General features: G+C 32.6%; 2 protein-coding genes and 1 long non-coding RNA gene across 4 annotated transcripts; 2 read left to right on the top strand and 1 right to left on the bottom strand.

Annotated features, from left to right (window-relative positions):
- Positions 1–3588: 3588 nt before the first annotated feature.
- Positions 3589–16182, bottom strand: LOC138944035 (uncharacterized). Its single transcript, XR_011448629.1, has 4 exons — positions 15937–16182; positions 15724–15845; positions 14325–14754; positions 3589–4004 (listed from the first exon to the last, which is right to left on the bottom strand). It is a non-coding gene; the product is annotated as an uncharacterized lncRNA (long non-coding RNA).
- LOC138943977 (uncharacterized) lies at positions 8755–13832 on the top strand. 2 transcript variants are annotated; one of them, XM_070314852.1, is made up of 2 exons: positions 8755–8982; positions 10705–13832. In XM_070314852.1, the coding sequence occupies exons 1-2, from the start codon at positions 8832–8834 to the stop codon at positions 11058–11060; spliced, it is 507 nt and encodes a 168-aa protein (XP_070170953.1). In that variant the 5' UTR covers positions 8755–8831; the 3' UTR covers positions 11061–13832. The 2 variants fall into 2 exon arrangements, with proteins under 2 accessions (XP_070170953.1, XP_070170961.1); XM_070314860.1 differs by having other exon boundaries at positions 8767–8982; positions 10723–13832.
- Positions 15943–17851, top strand: Ccm3 (programmed cell death protein 10 Ccm3). The gene is made up of 5 exons (XM_070314844.1): positions 15943–16219; positions 16476–16653; positions 16829–16961; positions 17059–17223; positions 17539–17851. Exons 1-5 carry the CDS (start codon positions 16148–16150, stop codon positions 17621–17623), a joined length of 633 nt encoding a protein of 210 aa, XP_070170945.1. The 5' UTR covers positions 15943–16147; the 3' UTR covers positions 17624–17851.
- The last annotated feature ends 415 nt before the right edge of the window (positions 17852–18266 follow it).

Below are 18266 nucleotides of genomic sequence, written 5' to 3'. Positions count from 1 at the left end.
AAGCAGTGGTATCAACGCAGAGTATGTCTCAATTTGATACAGCACTCGATTGATTCAATGAGAATTTGGCTATCACGTGACATTGTTATCAGAACAGCTGTATCGAATACGTGAAGATTGTATAAACGCGACAAAAAGCTTTAATAGGACAAATGGTTTACAAAAGAACTCGTATCAAAGAGCACGACGGTTGCGGTTAATTCCGAGATTGCACTGGTTCTATCGCGCATACTGGTTCTATGCATTTTGCATACGTCTGCGAATGACAGATTTATCTCGCGCGAGCGCTCTCGTAATCGATCAAAATTTCGCTTAAACAATCGCACCGAACTGAGACGTACTTGGTCTGTTTTCAACGTAGGAAGCCGATCGATATACGAAAGTTTCGATCGTCCCCCGCATATTTGGCAACTTCTATCCTCTCGCTTCTCTTGTCCGCGTATTCTTTTGTACGAAAGATGCGCCATATAATCAATAAATGCACTATAAAGCGGTTAACAATACACTTGATCCTGCGCTTTTTTATGTAACCAATATATCTACAATTAATGATGCTGAGTAAGTAAAAAGATGACACTTATATCAACCTTCTAATTATAGAGGTATGAATATTATTAGACTATTCTTTCGAGTCATTTGCCTGATTAGAATAATTTCTCAGAGTAATACTCGGAACAAGTATAAAACGAAGAATCGAAGAAATTTATTCAATGATCTTCGCGGTTTCATTTCAATGGAAACTAAATTCTTCTTCGCGGTAATTTAATTCTGAGCGAAGTGTCAAGAAGCCACGCGCCACGACGTTGTTTTATTAACGAGAGTACATCGTAATAATTCAGTGGCGTCTGAGCAATATCGATGCAGCAGCTTTTTCCATATCTAGCTATTGAATAATTCAGACACAAGTACCTATAACCCAAAGAATGCGATCATTTCTGCCGCGACACAATTTTTACGAAAAAATTTTATCACGATAAAAGTTCTCAAGCGCACCATAAAATTACATGTAATTTATCGTTAACGCTAAAAGAGGATTAAAAATAATTGTTTAAGTTTCGATTTTTTTTTTTTTTTTTTTTTTTTATATTACTCATTGCCGCTAAACAGAAATTATGCAATGTGCTATAATGTGTGTAGACAACTCGAACTTTCACGCTCTAAAATGAATCATATACTTTAAATACTTTGGAGTCTTTTATCGAATCTTTTATCGAGTCTTTTATCTTTCAAATTTCTATCCGAATAACCCATCTAGACGACAGTTAACGGATATACGAACGTATAATCATATATAATGTGCTCGCGTTGCTAAATATAAAGGTACAAAAGCAACTAGAAACCGTTACATATCTTTAATCTCGAATATATCTTGGAGATCCTTAGCATTCGATTACGATGAAACTTTCTACATTTAAGTAGACTTAAAAAATACTACGAATCTTCCCGCTATTCTTTTGTCCGAGATAAAAATTAATTCTGAGCTTATCAAGAAATTTATTTTATTAAAAAAGTTACAAGTTTATTATTAAAGTTACCCTTACGTTATTATTGTGGATTGACAAATAAAAAAATGGATTATATCGAAGAAAATTCATGAGTTTCTAACTCTAATTATAATCGGATATTTTTTGATATTGCAATATTAGCATACAAAAAAGTAGCATTCATCATTTATATATTGTACATTTATCAATATAAATAATAAAGTTACAAAATATTTATCAATATATACCATACATGAGAGGCCAAATTATTTGGAGAGCCAAGTTTCGAGATATCCTGATTTATATTATAAAATATCCGTTAAAGTTACATGTGTCGCACGAAAGACGTCAGAATCTTACACACACCTGACTTTGAAATATAGGCGAGAAGCTCCGCTTTTTGATCTATATCTAGACGAGAAAGAAGAACGGAATTCGATACTTTTTCTTCTTCAGAGAAGAAGGCAACACTCGCCTGTACGTGTTCATCGACAATAGGCTCTATATAGATGCCCTCTTAAACCAACTAACAATACTTCCGATAATAATACACGGTGATCACGGAACTTTGGAGCGATGCCAGGAGAACCACGCTGGATTTGATCACGAAGTACAATTACGCGGAGTACGAAAACTTTACGGTCGGATAAAGTTCCGGATAATTCGCAATTCTTCGAGTACAATTAGACGCCTTTCTACGTATATTTTAGGAAATTACGCGATCGGATCGTTAAGTAGAATTACTAAATAACATCCGTGATTTTTCATTAATTATACTGCAAAGATTTTCCTGTTTACGAACATAACCGGAGAGAAGGAGGGACGACTATCCGTGAGTCTAATTTTATTTCAATGACAAGCGTAAAGCATAAGAAATAAAATATAATAGAGAAAAAAAATTCTACACTTATTTCTTTTTCATCTTAATTTCTCCGATGGAAAAGTATAAGATGGTAAAATCGCTACGAAAATCGCGCTAAGAGAAATCCCATTATATTTTTGAACGTCAATATCTCATCTCGACTATCAATTTATTCATTGTATTTTAGAAATCGAATTAAATTTGAAACAATAACGTTAATAATTATTTGCATTTTTCTATATGTATTGTTAGTTGACTTATCGGGGTGCTCGATTTTCAATAGACTTAGCCCTTTAATGAGACAAAGATGCGAGGTGTTCGAAAATGGAACAAAACGGACAAAGCGCAACGAGAGCAAACGAGATGAGACTGAAGAAAACGAACTTGAACGAGCGACCGAACTCGAAGGCCGTCCAAATCGAGTGATTCCCGATATCGAAGATCGCTGTAGAGGGAATCGGAGGGACTCAAAATATCGCGTTTCGCGAGTACAATCGGCCTGTTTTCCGCCGTATCTCGACGATTGCGTCACTTGTTTACCATTACCTGCTGATTTAATTACCTATTAGTGAACAATTGCGCGCGAACGCATCACCTGTAATCGTATCTCCACTTACTCTTCCCTTTTCTTACTCCTCTCGCGAATATAATAACTAATAATATATTGCATTTTGATTCAGTTTGATTGTTAAAGCCAATCTCAATTATACAATGATTACGTAAAAATATACTAATAATATATTATACATTTTGATACGTCAATAGCCGCACAAATAGGCAAAACTGATCTCAATTATTCAGTAGTTACGTAAAAGCGCCGATTATAATTGTTGATAACGCAAACAATGTTATCAGGATGCTGCCATCAAAACTAAGGTTGTTTCGAGAATCGCATAAAATCATTGCGCATGCATCTATAATTAATTTGCGTTTAATAAAATACTCGATTACGATTGAAATATTTCTATAAAACACTTTATATTCAATCTCATAAAATTATTAATCAATTAATAACAGATATTTTTAATGCAGTGTGTATAAATGACAAAAAAAAAATATTAATTAGTCAAACTTTTTCTGTCGCATTTCGATTGTTACAGATTAAATTATTTTGAGTATCGCTTATAATATATTTTAAATGTGTATGCGTGTGAAAATGCAACTCTCTTTGCAGCAATAGCATCTCCAACTAACAAACAATTTATAATGCAAGCATAATAAATTAATTTGACTCACCAAACCGCTGAAAGATAAAGAAAAGAGATGTTGTTCCATTCGCTGTTTCATCGGCGATAGCATTCAATTGATAACCCTTTACATCGCCTCAGAGCACGTTTATACAAATTAACCGAAACAATTTACTGTAATTACAGCCGCGTATTCCAAACGTGATAACACAATCGCACGATATTCCAAACGGCACTCGCGATATTTTTCTTTTGATACATTCGCTTTTAACCGGCGTAAATAATACTATTTCGAACAAATGAATACAATAATTAGCACTTTTTGACGATCACGCGATATATGAATCGGCACTCCCGATATTCACTCGCCCGCGATTAATTTCACGCAAAACATTCAGGTGCGAAGCGATTTTCGCCGACGACTGAATCATCATCGCGATGCGAGTCACGTGACCATTCATGCGTATATAACTGCAATTATAACATTATATATACAATATGTATATTATTAAAATATATATGAGAGATTTAATGCAATAATAAGTTTACTTCTTATCTTATTGTTAGAAGGCTTTGTCCGATATTGTTTGATATAAATATAGGAACGATCTTATCGTTTGTAAGAAACTTTTAGTACTTTTAGACTATTATCTATAAAGAAGATTAACAAAATATATTATATTTTCGTTAGAAAATCTATCGTAGATTAGATATTCAAAACATATCGTATATAAGCGTTTAAAAGCCGTTAATACAATCTATGTAAGAAACTGCGTGTTTTTGATTTACAAATATCCCGCAGATCTTGGTGACAACGGAAAAAAAAAAAAATAATAAAAGATAGGAATTTTTAAAAATTAGTTTCTTGTTTTGCATTAACAAGCGAACAGAACTTATACAGCAATCTATATTATCAATAAATAAATTGTTCATTTTGAAAGAGATATAAAAACCAGATTCAGAGCAACGCTCTCTACTTTACTATTATCATTTTATAATTGAAATTCCTAATGTTTTAAAGCTGGATTTTTATATCACTATAAGAATAAATGACTGAAATGATAACTGATAAATAGATAATAACTTCAAAACGCAGATGTCGCTATGCCGCTGTTCGATGGCAAATGCATGATGATAGATGAAGGAAAGTATGCTACTCCTGCGTGTCGCGCCAAGCTATAGTTTTGTGAATTATTGATCTATCAAGCCAACATGATCATTAAAATGTCTCACGTTGAATCTCGCTTGAGATACATATGTGTATCTTTCTACTTTCCGATAACGTGCGCGTGTGGATGCATAAGCAGGAGTATCTCATCGCGTGATGCGTTCTTTACGAGAAATAAAGAAAGATATGAGAGATATTCATTTTTACGATAATCGACTCTTATGATATCTATTGCTTTGACATCTAATCACATATTTAATTACAAGACTTATGATCTTATAACGAAGCACTGTAAAAAAAGAAAAAAAGAAAACGTGATTTTAATTAATTGAAATCAAATTTTGTGCAAAAAAAGATAGCCTGTAGTGAACTTAAAATAAGGAAAAAAAAAATTGGTACAAGAGGTACAAGTAATATTATAAAAAAAATAAACTTCAAAGTTTATTTTTATATGCGCACACAGCTTGGAATTAATAATATTTTATGAGAAACTTCTGAAGAGAGTTTCTTCTGATCGCACTCTAGACTCTTATATAATCTTCGAGATTTTTCTGTAAAATTTCACGAGGTATTATTCGTCGCTATACTATGTCAGCGATTTATCTTGATTTCGTTGCTGATCAGAGTTTTGCAAATATTTCGATCAACTTGGCGTCTTCGTAACCACGATGTATTTCAGCTGTTTTCACGCGCGTCAGGTAAAACTTTACAAACAATGTTCGCTCGAGACAGGAGTCATTTTCACAAGGAAATGCTTCAACGTGAAGACTTTAAAGAGACTTGCATCTTTTAAAGTTCAAAAGTTTATATGAGAGAGAAGTGTTTATCAACATAAAGAATGTATGAAGTAAATATGCTTCTTAACAATGTTAAATAAATCTTTGAATCATGATACAAATTATTTAATATATAAATAGTTATATGTATAATATTTTGAAAATACTCATAATTATATATATAATATATGTGTGTGTGTGTGTGTGTAGTTATGCTATAATTAAAACAACAAATATAAATAAATAAAGTTAATTATTTTTTAAACACCTTGTTAGAAAGTTTAAAAGTATTATAGTCATTTTGGATTAGATTATTTTCTCGAATTGCGACACATTTCGAATTACAAACGACAAATTAGCATATAAAGACAAAAGTTATTGAGACGATAATGCTTATAAGTATTGAAAGACAGATCAAGTTCGTCTCATGTGAATAAATCGTCACGTGATCAAGTGTGCGTGTGCCCGGAATAGCATCGTGACGTTATAATATACACATATGAAGCGCAACCTTGTGCTTCGCCGGTCATTGATCATATGCGAAAAATTTACATTTTAGGCGTAGCCAACTACACGTTCGAACACTTGGACCGATTGTTGAAACGTGACTCGCGATCGCGCCTAAGAGCCGTTACGTAAACGCTACGTCTATCGCATAATGCATATATCGTAACAGCGTTAATATTAACCGTTTTTCATATGCGCGACCCACCGATAACTGCAAATGCGAAGTAGAAACGATTACGAAAAAGATCTCCACCGGTGGAAAGTAATTTAAATCATGACGGATTTTTATGCGACGCGTGCAACTGACATAAGTACAAACCTGTTATGATAGTAAGATGAGATGGGAGAGGAGACGATTATGAATTCCGTCATTTTGTCGCAATATATCGCGATTATACTTATATATATATATATGTGTCAGCTGCACATGTCATATAAAAATCGCGAAAAATTTTCATCTGTCGCGATTCAAATTATCTGTTCCTACCGGTGGAAATCCCTCTCGTAATCGGTTTTGTTTAACAGAAAGCGTACGTGACTCGTGAAACGTGGATGCTGCGACTCCGAGATGACGAGGCCGTAGTTAGCAAAAAGTAATGGACCTTTTTCATACACGGCATCACGGCGCGACTGCGTCTCTTTCTGTCTTTCTTCATTTCTCTCTCTCTCTCTCTCTCTCTCTCTCTCTCTCTCTCCCCTCTCCCATTTCTTCTCCCTCTCTCTGCCTCATGTGACTTTGTCTTTAATTACACACAACCTTGAATGATACGACGGATCAACAAACGGAAAATGATCGTGTTTACAAAAAAATCATCATCTTGGTGTCAATACGTAAATTGAGTATTTCTCGCGACTTGGACAATATTTATTAATTTACACGAACGTAAAAATAGAAGCGTTAATCTATCTCTAATCTATGTGAAATCACTTAACGCGTTAACATACTATATTCCGATATTTTAATTCGATTTCTTATTTTCCTGTACACTTTTCAGCTTTGTAATATTTATTATTAATACAATCGCGTAAAAAAGATATATTTATTGCAATTGTATTTTTCATCCTTCTCAGTTATAAAGGTTTTATACATAAGTTTGATACTCCAATTTTACAAAGACTCAAATAATCTGTATACCGAAATTATAACAAAGATATTGCAACCGGGCTATAATACATTCGTAATATATTAGTAAATTATAGTGTATTAGCAAACTATACCGCGTTAATGTATTAAACCGGATTTGCATTTAACGCAAAAGCAACTTTAAGCGCGGATCGTAACGTGTTCTTACACATAAGTAACTGTGACCATAAAGCCGAACCCAAATCTGGTCAGGCAACAGTGCTGCTAATATAAGTAGTAGGTAATCGTGTCAGGGTAGAGACGCGAGTTTCTGGTAGAACTGAAAGGCATCGGCCACACCTCGCTTTAAGAAAACGTAGTAACAATATCGGCGTTTCTTTGAAAAAAGCAAGCCCATGCTTCGATCGATTTTACGTCTTATCACTTTATAAAGTCTAACGATGAATTGAAAATAGCACAGAGCAGCAACAAAATATTTACCACACGTAGAGATAGAAAAAAAAAGCAAAAGAATATATTTTTTATTATGAGAATTCACGATAAGCGTCGCTTATTTTATCGAACTTTTGTAATTATTACGGCCTTATTAAATTATTTGCTTATATACTCTCGATTATTCTTTTTCTTTAATATAAAAACGGATGCTGTTACGCACAGATAAAAGTTTAAAGACCGTAACGCGATCCTCGACTTTTATGAAACTTTTCTTCCAGACTGTTCATATAATGAAACAAAGAATTGAAACTGCTTCGCGATAATACTTAATATTGATATGACTTCCTAAGAATGAATTTAACTTTGCGAGCAAAGTTAACTATTGATACCGCAATAAGCAAAAATAACTTTCAAACATGCTAGGCATAATCTCGTTATTAAAAAGAAATCATTTGTGAATATTGTTTATCAAGGATCTTTATATTAATTGAATTTATTCGATCGTTTAATCATCGATATGTATATTCAGCCAATTCCAAAGAAGTGATTATGAGAAGTTCTCGTTTGTAAATTCGTTAATATAACGTTCGTTTGCAATTCAAAGGCAAATTTTTCAAAACACCTAAACAATAACTTTGATACGGTTGATTTAATAATTATGAATATTTGTTTCAAGCTCCAGTTTTTTTATTATCATTCACGCTAAGAATATACGCGTACCAACAAATCCGAGCTAGACTGATAGCGAGTATCAACTTGGCTTAATAAATAGCACATGAAGTTTCTAATATTGCAATGCAGGTTAACGAGTGACAGGCGAAGTTGTTTGTTGAGCGTTACAACATCTTTAGCCCTGAGATCTCGCTCGACATAATACACGCGTATAGTTGCGTCCTATTTGGGAATGCGACCAAACGATAAACAAACTACGTGTTATTTAAGAAATTTTCTAAGGAAGAGAAAAAAAACTTTAAAAAGAAAAAATTAATAAATATGTAATAATTTGAGAAGAAAAAAGTAACTTTTCCATATCGAATTGTAATAATCATATTTTGAGTAAATGAACAAATCTCAGAAATATATATTAAAAATATACTCGAAAGTTAAATACTAAAAATAATCAAACGACTATGATTGCATTATATATTTTCAAATATATAAATACTTTTAACAAGTGCAAGATAAGCGCACACGCATATATGCACATACAACTTTAGAGAGAATGATTTATACATTCAAGCGTAAAGTTAAATGCAATTAATTAATTGATCGCAATTTATGTCGCAGCTCACGCAGTGTCGAGTTACAGCATCGGTGCTGAAAGACGAATGGAGAGCAATAAAGTCACTCACAACATAAACGACAATCGTCACTCGGACGATTCGAAATCCGACGATGACAACCAGGAGACGGTCTACGTGATCACATTCGGAGAGAAGGAAGAGAACGGGGAGAAAGAAAGAGATACGGAAGAGATCGGTAAGAGACGTGAATCATTTTTACTCGTACATCGAGTGAGTGTGATCATAGAATAAGCAGTATCACGCGCATTCACATTCTCATTATCGCGAATCATCGCGCACTTCCTGTTGCAATCAACGAATATGTTCGTGCATCATTCGGTGATATTTTTCAGTGTATTTCATTGATATGTTATTTTTTTTCATGCCTGTATATTTTTTATGTATCAATATCGTTTCATAAAGTCAACAAACATTAAAAGCGGAATTGATCTTTATCGAATCTTCAAACATTTCGCTAAATATTTACATATCGATAATTATATACTGTTGCTGCTTCATTTCGTCGTTATATCGTACTACACTCTTGATTTCTTTTGCTAATATTTTCTTCTGACGTTAAATTCAAATAAGTTTATCATGAAACGCAACATACTTCTTTTTATAGATTGGCTAATAAAATTCTTCGTAAACAATATCGATATAATAATTTAACTAACCAAAACTATTAAATATTAGTAAATGTATGTTTTCAATATAGAAACTAATATATAACATGATAATAAAAAAATGGTTTTTAGATTGTAAAAGATTTCATTTAATCTTCTCGACATTTTCATACCCAAAATTTAATAATTATCAATTGATTATAATAATAAAATATCAAGTAATCATATCAATTTTTCTTTTTTTCTCTGCATAATATTGAGAATAAATCTATACATATAAAGAAATCATATATTTATAAAAAAATTTATGCTATGTTGCGTTGAAAACATCACATTGTAAAGAATGAAGTTTATTGCCCAATAAAATTGTAGACAAATGAGATTTAAGATCTCAGCTATCTGAGCGTTCCGCTAAAATCACGACTGCAGAGAATAATCCACGCCGCTCGTGCCAAGGATTTATGTAAATTAGTGGTCGTTCCATCTTCATTTACATCGTCTTTCCGAGTTTCGCTTCGTGCACGTCATGTATTAACGGCAATCGAGAACGTCGTTTCCGCGCGCATATCGTCGATCGGAAAAAGGGGCGTGGTTTTAAAAACTTTTCTCGTAATATTTATACCGCAACCGTGTCAAGAATGCAAAATATGCGGTCTCAGCATGTCGCTCGTACGAAATCATTATCGTCTCAATTTTCGAATAGCAATTTGCCGACTTTTTCGACGCATGTAAAGTTATAAGAATACGCTGCGTAAGATTGCAAACAAATGATATTAGCAAATATAATATGTAAATTTGACATCCATGTTTAAATAAGTAATATTTCTTAATATTTTTCACCGATATTCTCTTTAACGACAAACAATTTAAAATTTTAAATTTTACACTAATTTTATCTCGGATTTCTATCGAGATGGCATCTTAACAAAAAAATATGTGAATAAATGAAAACGTGGCTGTTTACACACCTTTCATATTCAAAGATATTTTTTACCATTTCCATTTCATGCAAATCTATACGAATCACAAATATTAATACCAATGTCGTAATTGCAAGATGTTGACCTTACGATTCACCAAGATTCCTCGTAATCTTTGACTATAACAAGTTGATTCCTCAACTCTAATGGAGATGATTCACGTGCAAGATTTTTCTTAACTCTCTCTCTCTCTAGATTCTTATTGCGCATCCCACCCTCTATTTTATTGTATTTCTATTAATCCTTTTGCATGAATATAGTTTAAAAGAACTAACACGATCCCGGTTATTAACGAGAGCTGCTCGCTCACAGGTCCCCGTTTTGTTATAGTCAACGGCGATCTGCAGAATCCGCTGGATCCATGGTCGATAGTTTGGTACATCGGCTCATTCGGCGGCCTGGTGGCATTTTTCCTCATTGTCAGCTGTTCCGAGTGGTGCTGTAGACGAGGTGGCCGACCCCTGACAGTACCTTACGCGCAGCGTGCCGAGACGATAAATACCCCCGGAGTCACGGAAACCCCACCGCCGCCCTATCACCTGTTTGCACCGCCCTCGTACGATTCCGTCAACTACGGCGAAATCGTCGACAAGACGACCGGCGAGAAGCTGGATATCTACGTGATCTCGGTGCCGATTCACAGACCGATAGTGCAGGCGCCTGCGTAGAAAACCTTGAAAAGATCATCCTCTTGGCGAGGATTATCGGACTCAATCTAACAGGATCAAATAGATCGATCGCGAAGAAATCACGTGGATCTCTTCGTTAAAGTTTTCGGACTGTTAACAAACGTTGAAGATGACCGTTCAATAAAGAAACTGTCTTGAACGTTGCAATGATATAACGAAAGAGTGACTCTAAATGTGTGTCTTCGCTGTGTTTTTGTTTTTTGACATAATTAAGGGATATCTCATTAAGAACAATAACGAGCAAAAACTCACCGAAGTGTTAGTATCATTCCGGATTGTATGAATCGTTTCCCACATATCTCTAAAAAGTGCCGAATATCTCAAATTCTGAGGAGAAATCCGTGCTAAAAAATTATCATTCTATATGTTGACGACAATGGAAAAGATTAGATTCATCGAAGAAAGCTTTGATAGTTTTCAAGTGAAATAATGTATTATTACACCAGGAAATCAATTTTTCATTATTTACATAAGATTCTATAGCTTTATCAGTGAAAATATTTTCTTGGAACCCCAATAAAAAGAAAAACGACGGCTAACAATGCTAACGGATGTTCTGAGTCAATGCTTGTATAGAAGAATTTATCGTAGCGTGATATATTGACGATATATTGATGACACTTAGATGATATACTTGATATATGATTAAAGTCGAAGAATGTTGTCCAAGATAAATTATAAAAAATTGATAAAAAAAGAGAATGGACCGTAATGGAAAGTATGTCATCGTAAGTTCCTTGGATAATACACGTTTAAAAAAATATTGTCGTATTGTAGAGCAATAATTAATTTAATCGGCCTGTGAAAAATAGTGAATGGAATCGAAAACGCGACCAAAAATTCCGATCGTAGCGTTCGTCGAAACGTTTTCATTTTTTCTTACACGCGACGTATTTTAAGGAGCAATATTAATGGCAGGATGTGCGAATATTTAAGAACATTTAATAAACAAATGAAATGAACAATTATATATTCAATCAATCACTGCCATTGGAGATAGAATAACCAAGATTTAGATATAAAAATTAAAAGGTTTCTTTTGTACTATATTAATATAATAAATTAAGATTTTTATTTCTAGAGATATAAATTTCCATCATATGCAACGACTTTGAAAAATCCTCCGCGACAATCGACGTTATCATCATTGATTTATCGACTATCGTTTTGGTATCGAATTGAGTAAAACGTGTTATTATAACGTGAATTGTGAGAACTTGCAGACTTATACTTATGATATTACCGTATGCGATTAGCCCCAATCGCTTACCGACTCCGTCAATTAGGGACGATTAGTGTAGATTATAAATCGACTGCCATGAGAAGTGTCTCCACGCAAACGAAACTGCAAAAATAATTTAAGATAATAACGCGAGAGCAGCGAGTGTATTTGCCGCGAGACAACTGCAACAATGTCTCCGATAAGAGCAGGCACCGCAACTCTTCGCGTGAACAGCAACTTATGAGCGATCAATTACACGTTAATTAACGTTTATATTCGCGAATAATCTCTCCGTGACCTCTCATGGCCAAAATATTCTATTGACGCAATTGGATTCCGAAAATACACAAAAAAATCGATAAATATCAATGAATGTTCCGTTATAAAGTAGATTCCATTATGACGAAATCCGATCGAATGTGCCATGTAATTCTCTCTCTTTGAAGTAGAGGATTTATATTTTATTTAATTTGATCGTGTGTGTATGTATGTGCGTGTGTGTGTGCGCGCGCTTGGGAACATCAATGTGGATATTACGTTATTATTGAGATAAATATTGTAAGTTTATTATACATTAGGGTTAAAAAAATTGAAAGATTTTAAAACGTTTCCTAAAATCTATCTCTCTATATATAGAGCCAATTTATATTTATAAAATTGCAATATAATATGAATGTTGGACCGTTCGTATCATATGTGGAAATATAAAGCGATATTAATTGTCAGAGTTAAATAGTAAATTCTAAAATGTGCAACATCTGCAATAATCTTCCAATTTAGTCTTTCAAATGTAAAACACGCGAAATACAAATTAGTTAGCAATTATAAAAATACGTGTACTTATGTGAGTAAAAAAAGCATGAGTATTAGAATACTTTTAGTGAATTGAAAATTTATCTAACTTTAACTACTGTAAAACACTTTAATACAATGTCAATTATAGCGGTATAATTACGATTCTATTATAATTAGTATATAAATGCCCGATTATTTTGGAAATAATATATTAGATATGATATATACAAAATCTAAATAATATTAATTTTTTTTTTATTTTTAAATATATTTTGATTTATATGTCTGATTATGAAAAATCCGCAGAAATCGTACTTTTATCTCTGTTTCCATTTTTTAATAACATCAAATAAAACTGTAAAAATATTTATAAATGCTGTGATTCACACGTAACGAATACAAATAGCTATAGAAATTATAAATAGATTATAAATGCGGTCTCAGCAGTGTGTTATCATATTAAAGTGAACGATTCGCCTATTTTTCCGCGTTACTGTTACGATTATCATTATTGTTACATGTAGTTTTACTCTCATCGTCAGCTGTGCTCGCAACGCATTCCCGTGTTGTCAAGGGCATATCATGACCGACTCACTATATCCACGAAACTCGCAAAATGCCGGCGCGCTGCTAATATTTATTTTTTATACTTTTATACACACACTGTTTATATATACGTATTCGGACGCCCTATGTTACCAATAAAATTTCATTTCTAAAAAAAAAAAAAAAAATTGTGTTATTCACATCGATCATCATACAATCAACATCTTTTTCTTTCGACGATTATAACTGACGAATATATATACTCGTCTGCGTATTATATAATTGTAAAACATAAATTTTTTGCCGTAATTTTATATCTCAAATTTTGTAAAAGAGATCTGTCTGTGACTTTATATATAATTAAATATATCTTATGTACGATATATGTAGAGAAAAATATTTATATATAAAAATTATTATTTTCTAATGTAAACAATTTTATTTAGTTTTAACTTTGAATTACTTTTTGTATAGAAAATAATAATTCTATTCTCTTCATTGCAGATACGCTGCGAAAATTATTCTTATAAAAAAAATATATATATATATATATATATATATATATATATATATATATATATATTACACGGCATCTTTATTTATAAAAAGTAAAATTAATCTTCCAAGAATATGTCGGTTAATCATAAATATATGTATTAATTAACATTCAGGACATTTACCTTGTTCGTCGATGCTGCAGACAAGATTTCAGCGGTGCTCCTTGATATTCGGTCCTGGATAGCAGATCCTGAATTGTTCCTGGAACCCCTCTTCCTCCTCTCGTCGCGACGCGAATATTTTTTGGAGCAGCGATCGCGCGAACGGACAATTTCTCGGAATTAGATGACATTATCGCGATCTCACGGAAATCTTTTATTATCTCGGTTTCGCGGCGTTTCAATTCGCGAATTCTATGCACTTTCGTCACTCTCACACCGCTAAATTCGAAAAAATTCGATAAAATGTACGCGGTCGCGTCGAATGCCGGGTTCTCGTTCGCGAAACTCGAAACGTAGTCATGGCGACAGTTTGCGCGCGCAATCAAAATTTGAAATAAGCGGAAATTTGTGCGCGCGATCCAAATAGGCGGCAGAACTTTCGATCTTCAAACTGAAATACATGGTCACTAATCATATCGATACTTTCTCGGAAGAGCCCGCATGGTCGAAAATATGATTTTGTGCTTACATTTAAATAAAAATCTAGCAATTCTTATGTAAATTCAATTTATAAAATATTTTAAACGCGAGGATGATGCACAAAATAAAATAAAGACCGTATCAAACTACATTGAAGATTGAAAACTGAAGATTTTAAATATTGAAATTTGATTAATCAGAGACAAGATTTCTTTGTCCTCATCGATCAAATTTAAATCTTCAGTCTTCAATCTTAATCTTTAATGCATATAGTCTCTAATATGGGCTTAACGGTTATGGTGATGCAAACGCGTTCATGTTCATACTTATGGGCGTGAAATAAAATCCTGAATAAAGATGCAGATAGCTCGACAATCATTCATCTTGATCACATATACTTAAACATTATATATTTTGAATAGTGATATTAACTCTACTTCATTCTAAATTAGTTTAATTAATCTTTAATTAATCTATTTAAGCAGGAACGTACCTCTCTATCCCGCAAATGAAAAAATCCGTCGACACTAATAGTGCATCATGAAGTTATCGATTATCGAGATTCGTTAAAGAAAGCAACTCTCGAAATTTATGTGACCAACGATTATCACCCGCTACTTTCGAATCGTAACGTTAATAAAGACACGAGAGAAAATATAATAAAATTGATGCCGGAAAGAATATTCTTTCAGCAATGATTTGCAACATAAATTTCATTGCCAATTGTTCGAGAGAAATCGTGTGAAGAATTACTGATAAATAGAGCGATGAATGAGAGCGCATTGAGATAATAACTATAAAAATAATAACGTTGTGCATTTAAGCGCTTATAGCGCCCATAAAGAATCTTTATTTTAATTTATGATATTATAATTTCGATCGAGAGAAAATATATCACCAATCAACGCGATAAAACGGATACAAATAGAATGCACGTTACCTGCAGATTTCACCGATGCGGAAGTAACATTAGACACTTCGTTCTCGTTTTAAGCTGTATTTCTCGCATTTTCCACATTTAAAATGAAACAAATGTAGATACTCGTGTCCACGCTCGTGTCTCTGAAGAAAGAAAAAAAAAACGAGAGATCAAGAGTGTAGAAAGTGCGACTAATTGTAAAACGAACAGATCTATCCTATTTTCGACTCGTACCAATTAATGTTGGCAGCGCCGAATAACCTCATTTTCGCATATCTAGCTCCTATTGTGACAGCTGTCACAGAAAGAGTTATGCTGGTATGAGCCAGTCGTGTGTATAAACGATCTTCTCGTCATTCGTTCATTCCGAATCAGCTTTGACTTTGCCTCTCGTCTCGACCCATTGTATTTTCGACGTCTCGAACGACAACATACACTGTAAAGGATGACAATGGGCGATGAGATTCCAGTTACATCACTGGTTCTTCCTGTAATTTTAAGACCGATATTAACCAAGGTATTATCTCGCCTATAAATATATTATCATTTAGTACAATTATCTCTTTCTCAAATAATCTCATTTTTACACATCATATATACATAGAAGATAGATAGCAATTTGTCAAAAAGCATAGAGGAACGAATAGAATAAGAGTTGAGAGCGTTTTTTAATCCATTTACTAAATTTTTTATACTTTATATGAAACTTTGCATTTTTAATAAAGAACTTCTTGTTAAAACATTTGATTAATTAACGTGCAAAATTTCTCTAGCTGGAAAGGCAAAATGTCATGGCAGCGCAAACTCTACGCGCAGCTCTCTCAAAAGCAGAGAGCTCTCATCCTGGGATTACACACGATTTAATTATGGGTATAATACGTAGAGCAGAACTCAATCTTGATATGAACGAAAGCGTTTTACGATTGCAAGGCGCTGCCTCTGACTATGATGGTAAGATAAATCTTATTTCTTTATATCTTTATCCTAATTCTTTATGTAAAAAACGCAATTATATATATATATCATCTTTATTATTATTTACTATTATAGCAGTTTTGTAATATCTATGTTTTTTTCTTATTTTAAAATTTTTAGATAAATTTATATATTTTATCTTTGCTTACAGTCGTGGAATACCGTTCAGCACGTTCGGAAGATGCGTTTCAAGAATTGAATCGTAAATCTACTTCCTTAAAAAGAATACTTAGCAGAATTCCTGATGAGATCACAGACAGGAAAACTTTTCTTGAGACAATCAAGTTTGTATAATTTATATATATATATATATATATATATATATGTGTGTGTAATTTATATATGTATATAATGTTCTGTATTGGCTATATCTTCTTTCAGAGAAATTGCAAGCGCGATAAAGAAACTTTTAGATGCTGTGAATGAAGTTACCGGATTCATACCTGGCTCTGCTGGCAAACAAGCATTAGATCAACGCAAAAGAGAATTTGTAAAATATAGTAAAAGGTTCAGCAATACATTGAAGGAATACTTCAAAGAGGGACAGTAAGTATATAAATTTTTGAAAAGGGACAGCTTAAAATATATATATATATATATATATATATATACAATATATATATTATATTGAAGTATTTTGGTTTTTAACAATAATGTAAATATGTAATAATAATAAATTCAACAATTTATTTTTAAATTAATACTTGCAAAATAAAAAATGGAATTTAGATAAGCAAATTAAGTAGTTGAAATGAAATCAATGATATGCCTAAAAAAAATTAAATATTTAACTTCATATTATTCATACGCATACATACACATATATTTGTCATATTATAATACAATATATACTTCTTACAGGGCAAACGCAGTATTTGTCAGTGCGCTGTATCTGATACACCAAACAAATATGATTATGCTTACAGTAAAGGATAAATGTGAGTAAATCTCAATTCTATAATTAATTCCCTGAGTTGTATGTGATAATATCACAAGAGTCAGATAATCCATAGATATCACAACCTGCTAATCTTGCATATTCAATTATACAAACAATAGAAGCTAAAAATATCTGATATAGAGGATTTAACATCATTATGTTTCCATGTTAACTGATTGCATTATAGTTTCTGTTACATACATATATACACATACATATATATATATATATATATATATATATATAAAATAAAAATGTTGGTATATTATTCCAAATTATTTATACTTTTATTTTGTGCCAACTCAAATGTCATATTAGTCGTCAATTCTCATCGTAATGGTCAATAATAGTGTATACAATGAAATGTTCAGATATGAGAATGATTTTATTGTTGTTATATGAAAATAATGTCATATAGATATATATATATATAGCTCTCTTTTAGCCTCTTATAGCTCTAAAAAATATAAAATATAAATGAAATTAGATTTTGGGATGCTATAATAATTAAATTGCATTTATTATAATAGTACACATATTCGAGTATTAAGCAACAAAAAATATATTTACAAGTTGGCAAATTCTCATCATTTAAACACTTGTATGAGATCGTTGTTATTTATACTCTTTAGAGCAAAATAAGGGCAAC

Source organism: Polyergus mexicanus, unplaced genomic scaffold, assembly GCF_030449975.1.
Source record: "Polyergus mexicanus isolate NDT 795.1 unplaced genomic scaffold, iyPolMexi1.0 SCAF_2, whole genome shotgun sequence".
Taxonomy (NCBI): domain Eukaryota; kingdom Metazoa; phylum Arthropoda; class Insecta; order Hymenoptera; family Formicidae; genus Polyergus; species Polyergus mexicanus.
Note: the sequence above shows the minus strand (reverse complement) of the source record. Positions and strands in the feature narration are given on the sequence as shown.

Excerpts from the sequence above, each read along its gene's own strand:
- LOC138943977 (XM_070314852.1), top strand. The coding sequence starts at position 8,832 with ATGGAGAGCAATAAAGTCACTCACAACATAAACGACAATCGTCACTCG. Across the intron at positions 8,983-10,704 it reads AAGAGATACGGAAGAGATCG|GTCCCCGTTTTGTTATAGTC; the intron begins GTAAGAGACGTG and ends GCTCGCTCACAG.
- Ccm3 (XM_070314844.1), top strand. The coding sequence starts at position 16,148 with ATGACAATGGGCGATGAGATTCCAGTTACATCACTGGTTCTTCCTGTA. Across the intron at positions 16,654-16,828 it reads CGCTGCCTCTGACTATGATG|TCGTGGAATACCGTTCAGCA; the intron begins GTAAGATAAATC and ends CTTTGCTTACAG. Across the intron at positions 16,962-17,058 it reads ACTTTTCTTGAGACAATCAA|AGAAATTGCAAGCGCGATAA; the intron begins GTTTGTATAATT and ends ATCTTCTTTCAG.